The sequence below is a fragment of the Aulostomus chinensis genome, chromosome 1, assembly GCF_037954235.1.
Source record: "Aulostomus chinensis isolate RoL2024-O1b breed Wild chromosome 1, RoL_Achi_v1.0, whole genome shotgun sequence".
NCBI classification, from domain to species: Eukaryota; Metazoa; Chordata; class Actinopteri; order Syngnathiformes; family Aulostomidae; genus Aulostomus; species Aulostomus chinensis.
Window position 1 is genome coordinate 67,621,499 of NC_141320.1, and position 10,094 is coordinate 67,631,592.

General features: G+C 54.0%; 1 protein-coding gene across 3 annotated transcripts; it reads right to left on the reverse strand.

Moving 5' to 3' along the window:
* Positions 1–458: 458 nt before the first annotated feature.
* Positions 459–9,980, reverse strand: styxl2 (serine/threonine/tyrosine interacting like 2). Of its 3 annotated transcripts, none has more exons than XM_086202620.1 (6): positions 9,584–9,980; positions 7,690–7,844; positions 7,492–7,610; positions 6,483–6,714; positions 5,037–5,254; positions 459–3,884 (listed from the first exon to the last, which is right to left on the reverse strand). In XM_086202620.1, the coding sequence occupies exons 2-6, from the start codon at positions 7,794–7,796 to the stop codon at positions 1,225–1,227; spliced, it is 3,336 nt and encodes a 1,111-aa protein (XP_086058746.1). In that variant the 5' UTR covers positions 7,797–7,844; positions 9,584–9,980; the 3' UTR covers positions 459–1,224. The 3 variants fall into 3 exon arrangements, with proteins under 3 accessions (XP_086058746.1, XP_086058745.1, XP_086058747.1); XM_086202619.1 differs by lacking the exon at positions 9,584–9,980 and adding an exon at positions 8,986–9,131; XM_086202621.1 differs by lacking the exon at positions 9,584–9,980 and having other exon boundaries at positions 7,690–8,348.
* Between the last annotated feature and the right edge of the window lie 114 nt (positions 9,981–10,094).

Below are 10,094 nucleotides of genomic sequence, written 5' to 3' on the forward strand. Positions count from 1 at the left end.
CTTGTGGTTCTGACACCATCACGAGTTCCTGTCCGGCGAGAGGCCTTCACACTGACCAGCTGGTGATGTCACAGTTGTACTTTGTGTGTTTCAGCTGTCAAATTCTACCATGAGAGACAAACACGCCAACAGAGTGTGTGCGTGTGTGTGTGTGTGTGTGTGTGTGTGTGTGTGTGTGTGAGAGAGAGAGCTCAACATTCCTATGGTGTTTATGTCAAGATTAACTATAAGCTTTCATGTGTGTTTCTGTCTCACGTGTGTCCACGTGACCGTCCAGCCAGACTTGGGCCACCACACAGGTAACACACATCCAGGTGAGTACCTCATGACTGATGTCACAGTGTTTGTATGTTGCAACGTCGTCCTCCTCTTATCTGGTTGGTCCGGGTTGGGGGGGCAGCAGCCTCACCAAGGAAGCCCAGACTGTCCTCTCCAGCCACGTCCACCAGCTCTTCAGGGAATCCTGAGGCGTTCCCAGGCCAGCCCAGAGATATGATCCCTCCAGGGTCCTGGGTCGGCCCCGAGGCCTCCTCCTGGTCAGACATGCCTGGAACACCTCCTGAGGGAGGCGTCCTCACCAGATACCTGAACCACCTCCACTGACTCCTCTACCTGGAGGAGCAGCAGCTCTACTCTGAGTCCCTTCTGAAGGACTGAGCTCCTCACCCTGTCTCTAAGGGAGAGCCCAGCCTCCCTGAGGAGGAAACTCATTTCAGCCGCTTGTATTCAGGATCTTGTTCTTTCAGTCATTACCCAGAGCTCCTGACCACAGGTGAGGGGTGGAACGGAGACTGACAGGTAAACTGAGAGTGTCTCCTTCTGGCTAAACTCCCTCTTTACCCCAACAGACTGGTTTAGCACCCCCATCACTGCGGATGCCACCCCAATCCACCTGTTTTTGCAACATGTCTCATTTTATTGATGGAACGTCCTTGCAGCAGGCGTCCACCAGACGGTGCTAGAGGAGCAGCATTCTGCCTCCTGGTGGCCAGCGAGACTCGGACTCACACATCACAAGGTTTATTGAAACCATTCAAACATGTCAGCAGTGCAACACTTCAGCGTGTGGGAGCCGCTACATTCTGACAAATCAACACTTCTCTTTTACAAACTGATCGACACCTGATGAGCAGGGAAGCTGCTCATTTGACAGTGACACCAACAATAACCGTGTTTCTAGAACGATGACGAACCCTGGCGACAGGCCGACTCCTCCTCCAAGACTCATTTTAACTTGGCCTCTTGTTGCGCCCTCCAGGCGGCGAGCACCTCATCGTCTTCAGCCTCGGCGGTGGCCCGGGCTCTGACCCTCTGCCTGGTTTGGGCAATGAAGGTGGCGATGTCGTCCTCCTCCTCCTCGTCAGCGTCCCCCCTGCCCCTCTCTTCCGTCTTGGTGGTGGAGGAGTCGTGGTCGCCCTCCGTCCCCTCGTTGCAGTACGGCTGCCTGGCCCGGTGGACTCTCTGTGTGAACCCGTTACAGGAGTATTCAGGGTCCTCCCACGATGGATCCCGTAACCTTGACCTGTATCTGGAGGTGACGCCATATGTCTCCTCCTCGTCTCCTTCTGCAGCTCGGTGGCTGGGAAAGTCAAACTCAGAGGCCGAGGCGTCTAGGTCGTCGTAGGGGTCCTCAGAGGAAGCGGTGGCATCTGAGCCTGGTTTTCTTTGCGGCGGCCTGACGCTTCTCAGCCAGTCGTCAATGCTGGTGTTCTTGTCCTTCTCCAGGGCGGGGTTGAGGTTCAGACACCCGGAGAGGCCGTACGACCTCACGGGCTTCTCCTTCTTCTTCGCTTCTTCTAGGAACTCCTCCTCCTTTTTCTTGTTCTCCTCTTCATCCTCTTCGTCCTCCTTGGGTTTCTTTTTCTTGTAGAGAGTGCTGCGCTTGTTGTCCTCTAGGATCTTCTTCTTCTCGTAGGTTGCCATCTTGCCCCTGATCTCAGACTTGATGTTCTTGTCCATGGCGTCCAGCTTGTTCAAGTCCACCTGGTCCTGGAAGAGGCTGAAGAGCGGGATGCTGGTGCTGGTGATTTTGTTCTTCTTGGCACTCAGGATGGACTCCAGCGCCGAGCCCCTCCCAGAGAGGCTGGAGACGCTGCTGGAGCCAATGCCTGAGAGGACTGATGGCGCCCTGCCCCGCCCCTCAGACAGAGCACTGGAGTAGGAGGCGCTGCTCAACATGGAGGCTTTGTCATCGTCTGCAGCTCGGCTGGTCATCACGCTGGGCGTGTGGCCGAAGCTGAGTTCCGATCCTGCGCGTGATGGAGGCGGCAAACTCATCTCGCTCTGCTTCTGTTTGATGGTTTCTGAGACGACATTGGCGATCCAGTTTTGGATGCTGGCGAGGTTGACCATCGGTTCTCCCCCAGGTCCCTGGACGGTCGGGACTGGCACGATGGGAGGACCTGCTGGGATGGCAGACTGAGTGGATCTGGTGCTGCGAGGCTGCGAGACGGAAGATATGACTGATGACCTGCCACTGAGCATAGACATGTTGTCATCGTTTGCGACGCTTGGTGGGCCGGTGACACCGGCGCCAGCCCAGAAGGCGGAGAGAGGAATCGTACCCCCACTGACACAAGTCTCCGTCTCCCAGCCACACATGGACTGACTCTCCTCTAAGGTCTTCTTTGACCGCTCCAAAAGCTCCTCGCGTCTTTGTCTGCGTTTGACCGTTGCAGAGTCCTCGCCACGACTCAACTCCAGAATCTCCTCCGTGTTCTCCTCGCCATGACGCCTTTGCTGCCTCAGCTTCCATGCCTGGTAGGCGGTCAGGTTGACATCTTCAAGGGACGGCGTCTTTGCTTCTCCGTCACCTTTCTCTCCGTCCGCTACAGAACTTTTCTCACCGTCCTCCCGATCTTTCTTGTTCCAGCCGAAGTGGATTCTCTTGACCCGCCATCGTTCCAGCGGTGTCATCTTTTCCTTGTTCTTCTGGCAGAAGTTGTACATGGAGCTGGTATCCGAGAGGATGCTCTCCACATCATCCTCGATCGTCTTCTTTCCAACTTCTCCGCCTTCCTTAGCGGCGCTCTCACTGCCCGTGTCATCCTCCTTGCGGTAGCGAGCAGCGGCCTGTTCCTCGATCTCCCTCAAACGCTGCTTCCACAGGTCAGAGTAACTGGTGCAGCTGGAGGTGGACATGGCGTCGGAGGGGAGGCGTCTGCTGCGACGCTTCAGCCGTTCCTTCACAGCTCGCACATCCTCACTGGTGACGCTCTCCACGTCCGCATCACCCAGTCTGAGCCCGCCTCCAGCAACCGACTCGCCATCCTCCCCGTCACTGTTCAGCTGCGCCTCCCACCACTCGTCACTCTGGTAAACCTCATTCCTGCGCTGCCACTCCCAGATCATGCTGTCCAGGCCTTCGTCGTCATCATCCTCCCTCGTTGCCTCATCTGGTAGAACGAGCTCTTCCTGAGCGCCGGGTGCCGATTGGCTGCTCGTCCCGTTCTGTGCAGCCATCAGTCCACTCCTGAGTGTGGTGGCGGCTGCAGAGGAAGCCACGCTGCTCATCACGCTGGCGCCATCCTCCTCCTCCTCCATCATGATGGACTGTGCTTTCACCCCGATCATGCTCTGCTCCTCCTCCTTATCAGTGTCCTCGTCGTCATCATCGGCGCCCTCGCCGAAAATGTGAGCACGTGTGCGGGCATCGATGACAGAGCACTGGCTGAGCGTGTCGTCGTCGTCATCGCGTTCCTCCATCAAGGTTTCGTTCAGCTCTCGCAGCTGCTTCAGGAAGCCCTCGTTGGGGTTGACGGCACGTTTCTTCCTAATGGAGGTCAGGGCCTCCATGATGGTCATGTGCTGGAAGATCATCAGGTAGGACGCCACCAGGACGGCAGAGCGGCTCACGCCCATCATGGAAACCACCAGAACTTTCCCTGCAGGAGAAACCAGACGTGAAAGGAAAGACGACATGAATGAATGAAGGCTTTATTTTGAACACATGAGAATCATAGAAGAAAACAGCAACAACAAAAGAACGACAACACTTGAACAACTGAATCCTTCCCCTCCTCTCATCAAAGCCACAGACGAGGTCATGTGACCAGGGGCGTTTGTTGGTCTGTTGGTATACAAGAACTAAAGAGTGAATGTCACCAAAGTTATCAGAAGATCAGATGAGTCATAGCACCACCCGCTGGAAACAGGAAGTGCTGTGATGTTGTGGGTCGACCAGATCCCCTCAGGTCAGAACCTCCTTCAGAACCTGGTGACAGGTCACTTGGAAGACAGGTTACCGTGGCGAGGAGGTGGCCATGTTTGATATCTGACCATAGAACAGGAAGCTGTATTAATTGGAGTCACATGGTCAGATCTTAGGCCATAGCGCCACCTGGTGGTTACTGGAGGTGACCCTGATGGAACAGACCACCTGATCTACAGCAACATCAGATACAGGAAGTGTGTTCTCTAGTCCCACCTACTGGTCCCTGCAGCAGTCTGCAGGCAACACCTGAAACTTCCATGTTTCACAAACTGTCGCAGACTCCCCGCAGCTGATGCAGGGGTGTGGGGCCCCGCCCCCGGCCACGCCTCAGTATTCTCACTCTTCTTCCATCCACAGTTGTCAGAGGTTATGATGAGCGCCGTGAGAAGGAAATGATTCTGTGCTATTTTCAGACGGACATGAATTTTACAGAGTCAGATGGCCTTGTTTATTTGACACAGCGCATCTGGTGGGCGGAGTCAAGCAGGGCCTCACATGGAGGACACAGTCAGGTTGTTGTTCTCATCAAAGAGCGCTTTCTCAGGCTCAGGCACACAGTCACGTCTTTGCTGGCACCAGTCAGACACTGGTGAGCTGGACTGGTGTGTAAAAGCAGGAATGAGTCCAATCAGCTGATCTGGCATCTGGTTCAGGGTTTGGCTGGAAGGGCGCTCTTACACAAGCACTCTGTTGCTGCTGACGTCACGGGCCGGCGCCGGCCGCTTCATGCTCCTCTTCCAGGAAACCAGACAGGAGCTTCCTCAGCACTTCCCAGAAGCTGCCCTGTTGTGTAAGTGGGTCATGAGATGCTGGAGACTCTCACCTTTGTGAGTCAACAAAGCCTCGTCCAGGAACTCGGCGGTGGGGCGGAAGTGCGGCGAGACGTCGGCGTCAGGGAAGTCGTCCAGCTCGATGCCCATGTAGTGGATGTTCATGCTGGCGTAGAAGGCCTCGCTGGTGTAGACGCCGGTGCCGTGAGCCGTGTTCAGGATGTGAGTGATGCCCATCCGCTTCAGCCGAGCCTTGTTGACTGCAACGGACCTGAGGAGGAGGAGGAGGAGGAGATCAGAGCAGCTGATTCCAGGTCAGTTTACTGAGACCTCAGCAGCACCGCTTACAACAGCTCTGGAGCGGCGTTCTCTACATCACATCGCTGAACCTGCTTCCCCCAGCGGCGATGGAGGCGCGTCCGTGTTGGAGCCTCCTGGAGTCGATGCTCAGGTTCTTTACAAATGTAAATGAAGCCTCGTCCGCGTCGTCGACCATTTTGGATTTGAATGAACGAATACCAGCGCGTTTAACAGCTGATGAGGTTCAGCCCTCTTCTCTGATTATACTATCACTAATCAAGAGGGGTTGCCATGGCGACACACACAGGTTGGTCTGCGATCCAGCCAGCGAGTGTTGATGGGACACTGGTGCAGCACCAGTCAGGACTGAGTGTTGTTCTAGACCAGCGGTTCTCCCATTGTGGTCCGCCGTCCCTCAGGTGGGACACGGAGGAAGCCAGGAGGGGTTTTTGGAAATCAAAGTCAAAAACATTTGAAACCTAGTAAAGCAAACAATAACAAGAATATAATAAACAACTCTTCTCATCAGAACTCATCACTCAGAATTCCCTCCAGTCTGGAGGAGGAGCCGAGGCCCCAGCCTGAGAAAGTGGTCAAGTGCTCAGCAGTGGATCCTGGAACCAGAACTTCAGACAGAACCTTTGACCCAAGCACCCAGGACTAAAAGACCAGCAGACCTACAGGTCCACCAGTCGAGTGTTGGGACCTGTACTGAGTGTGTCCTATGACGACAGGTACTCCAGCAGAGGCTCCTGCTGGATGAGAGCACTGATAGAGGCTCCGCCCACTGACTTATTTTCTTATATCTGTCAGATAATTTAGTGTTATTGATCAGTGACTGGTTCCAAGTGGACCCGGTTCACCAGACTGACTCATCCAGTTAAACCAGTTCATCAACATATTCCAGCAGGTGTGATTTATGCCTCCCTCTGATTGGCTGATGTGTGGCCCCTCCCTCACTGACTCAATCCTGCCTGTGGGTCCCCCCGAGGAGCTGGAGAGGCGCGTCCTGAGTTCAGCTCTGGTCACCACTGTGGTTCTCGGTTTATGAAGTTAGAGAACTTCAGGTCGACACAATGAAGCCTTTATGAGTCAAGTGACCGCGTCCCCGCTGAATTAGATCAGTGTTTCTGAGAACGCTCCCAGCAGGCTGTTCTTTTCACTTCCTGAAACGGTTGGCGCTGTTTCCTGTCACTCACTTCTCGGCGATGAAGATGCTGGGCCACACCTCGTCCACGGCGTTGCTGGGAGCCTCCAGCCGCTCCTGCACCATAGCCCTCTGGAGGTCCAGCACACAGGGGGTGTTGTAGGGGCTGCGGTCGTCGATCATGTCCCTGACCCGGTTGTACAGGTCCTCCACCATCAGCTGATCGGCGCTCTCCATCATGGACTCTGGGATGGACTCTGCGCGAACGCCACGTGGCGGCAGCTCTAAGGAGGGATGACAGGAACCTCAGTCACATTAGAAGCTCTTAAACTGAGAACCAGAAGCAGCAGCAAGCCTCAAACCCCGCAGGGGCTGCCAGGTGGTCGCAGCGCCACCACCTGGCTGGTCTGAGCATCACGGTGTGCGTCCTCAGCAGCTGAGGCGAGCTGAATCTTGATTGATTATTGGTTCTGAAATCATGTCCCAATGTTGGTGTGACAGATCAGAGGATCAGAGCAGGTCGCCTCCATCTGCCCCCTCGCTCCTCGTCCCGCACCGGTAATGGCGTTGCACTCGGTCCGCAGCTTCTCTAATTTGCTCCAATACTGAAGTGTCGCCACTTCATCTGCCGGGCTCATTACTGGACACCGCCACCGAGACGCTCTGATTGAGGAAATTGGCTCATATGACACATCACAAAGCCGCGCCTCCGTCTCCTGACTACAGGACACGGGAGCTAATGAGAGATGCATGTTTCATCTGCAGGGCCGGCGAGGAGCCCTGATGAAGGCGGCGGACGCGCAGGCCCGCTTTATTAAGTCGCAGAATCAGTGACATGCAGAGAAATGAGGCCGCGCGGAGGCTTGGCTCGCCACGGCGGATCCAGAGGAATGCAGGAGAGAGATTCTGCTCATCTTTGATGCAAATGCTGAATAATTCGGTACCAGTTGGACTTCACGCAGAGTCGAGCGCAGCTTCACTAGCAGGCAAGCAGTCAGCAGCAGGGCAGACGTGTCAGGAAGGCATCCCACCTAGACCAGGTCGCTCATCACCTGTCTCACCCTCGCTGATGATCTTCTTGGCGGCGATGGCGGATGAGAGGTGGATGGGCTCCATGAAGATGCTGGCGGCGTCGGAGCCCGAGATCATGGAGAACCTGGTGTCTGAGATCGTGGACAGGCTGGAGAGGAAGACCCAGAGGAAAGAGTTCAGAACTTCTCAGGACCTGGGTAAAGGTGGCGCCGCGTGGCGTCTCGTACCTGGGTGACGGGCAGCGCAGGTAGCGGGACTGGATCCCCTGGATGCTGCTGTCCTGCTGGTCTCCGCCAGGGACCTCCTGGTCCTCACTCTCACTTGCAGACGCCATGGCAACCGAGATCCGTCCTCCTTCCTTCCGTCCTGCTCTTCTGATGCTCTGGAGCCCAAAAGTTTCATTAATCTTTAGGTTTGAAATGAGAACAGAAGCTTCTGGAACTGAGTTGGTATGAGATGAAAGAAAGGGTTCACAACCAGAGGAGGCTTGATGACAGGTACCGTGATCATTATCATTGTTGTTGTTATTGTGATCATTGTCATTGTTGTTGTTATTGTGATCATTATCTTTGTTGTTGTTATTGTGATCATTATCTTTGTTGTTGTTATTGTGATCATTATCTTTGTTGTTGTTATTGTGATCGTCATTGTTGTTGTTATTGTGATCATTATCATTGTTGTTGTTATTGTGATCATTGTCATTGTTGTTGTTATTGTGATCATTATCATTGTTGTTGTTATTGTGATCATTATCATTGTTGTTGTTATTGTGATCATTGTCATTGTTGTTGTTATTGTGATCATTATCATTGTTGTTGTTATTGTGATCATTATCATTGTTGTTGTTATTGTGATCATTATCTTTGTTGTTGTTATTGTGATCATTATCATTGTTGTTGTTATTTTCTACCTGTCAGATTAGAACCTTCAGTTCTATTTGTGCTTGGTTGAGCACAAAATAAATGATTCCAAAAGTATCTTGTGGACCCTGTGGACCCTGTGGAGCCTAGAGACCCAGTGGACCCTGTGGAGCCGAGAGACCCTGTGGACCCTGTGGAGCCGAGAGACCCAGTGGACCCTGTGGACCCTGTGGACCCTAGAGACCCTGTGGACCCTGTGGAGCCTAGAGACCCTGTGGACCCTGTGGAGCCTAGAGACCCTGTGGACCCTGTGGAGCCTAGAGACCCTGTGGACCCTGTGGAGCCTAGAGACCCTGTGGACCCTGATCCCAGCAGCTTTCACCTGGACAGGGACGAGAGACGCTCTTCACAGAAACTAATTTCCAAGTGCTTCAGGGTGCTTGGACCCTGTCTGAGGAGCCTTGGTTTCGTCAGGGTGAAGTCGTCCTCCATGTTGGAGTGTTTGGACCTGAGAGGGATTCCAGGCCTCCAGCACGTCTATTTTTAAGAGTGACAGCTGTGGCATCAGAGCGGCGAGTGGCAGCAGCAACACGTCTAGAAGGCGAGCCCGTTTACCAGGAGCACCGTCTCAGCCCAGAACCCCACACAAAGAGCCTTTCTTACCTCAGAAGGTTACCAGTGGCGGCGGCGGCAGCAGTGGCGTGGAGAAGGTGGTGTGAACTGGTGGCAGCGGCACTGACACATGCTCCTAAAGTTAGAGTCCCCCTCCTCCCTCAGTCCTCCCCCGACATGCCCGGGGAGGCCCGACACCCGACACCCGCACTGCCATCCACTCACCCGTTCACACATCATCTGTCCTTCCTCCCTCCCCCTCCTTTCGAGGCACCTTCTTCCCTTCCTTGCATCTCCCTTTCTTCTACTTCCTGTTTCTTCTGCTCTGACCTGCGCGGGTGTCCCAGCAGAAGCCGCATCATCAACCCTTTTTTTGTCACTTGATGAAACTTCTGGGACAAAGAAACGACTCACAAACGGGAAAGGTGTCATTCTGGAGTCTTTTCTGCTCCCAGAAAACAGATTTTCCATTTGGGACAGGAATGCTGCTGCTGTTTATCTACAGTCAGCTGACAATCATCCGGGCTATTTATAACCTCCGCACTCGGGCTAATTTGAGCCCCCAACACACTCACACACACACACACTCACACACACTCACACACACTGATGCCTGGAGAGGATTAAAGATCAGCAGCAGAGAACCAACCTGCTGACTGGAGCTCCTCAGAGAGCCGTTGTCTGAGGCGAGCAGACAACGGCGGCCTTGTTGTTGTCATCGGGACAGCATCACATGTTCCTCCTGCTGAACAACAGAGTCATGACCTCATGCACGATGTGTTTGTTCTGATTCAGTCAAGTTCTTAACCCGGTTCGAGCCGGGTTTACACGCGGGTCGGACTCAACATGTCAGTGTCACACCAGCGTGTTTTCTCCTGATGACACTGACATGAGCACGTTAGCACAGAGCGGCTAAACCAGCCGTGGGTCTGGGCTTCCACGCTCGTCTCTGGCGACTGTCCGTCTGTCGTTGCCCTCTGGTGTCCAATAAGAAACGAGCACGTTTAAAAGTTAACTCTTTCATTCCCAACGAGTCTTCAGGCCAAACGACCCGTTGAACTCAACTGACAAAGATCAGGATCATTAATCAACTCTGTGATGTCATCAGTGACACGGCAGCAAATATTTGACAGCAGTGACAAACCAACCAATCAGGGGAC

Bases quoted from the DNA above. Each gene is read 5' to 3' on its own strand.
- styxl2 (XM_086202620.1), bottom strand. From the start codon at position 7,796: ATGGCGTCTGCAAGTGAGAGTGAGGACCAGGAGGTCCCTGGCGGAGAC. The intron at 7,611-7,689 runs GTACGAGACGCC...CTTCCTCTCCAG, and splicing joins CTGCGCTGCCCGTCACCCAG to CCTGTCCACGATCTCAGACA. The intron at 3,885-5,036 runs GTGAGAGTCTCC...TTTCTCCTGCAG, and splicing joins GGCTTTGTTGACTCACAAAG to GGAAAGTTCTGGTGGTTTCC.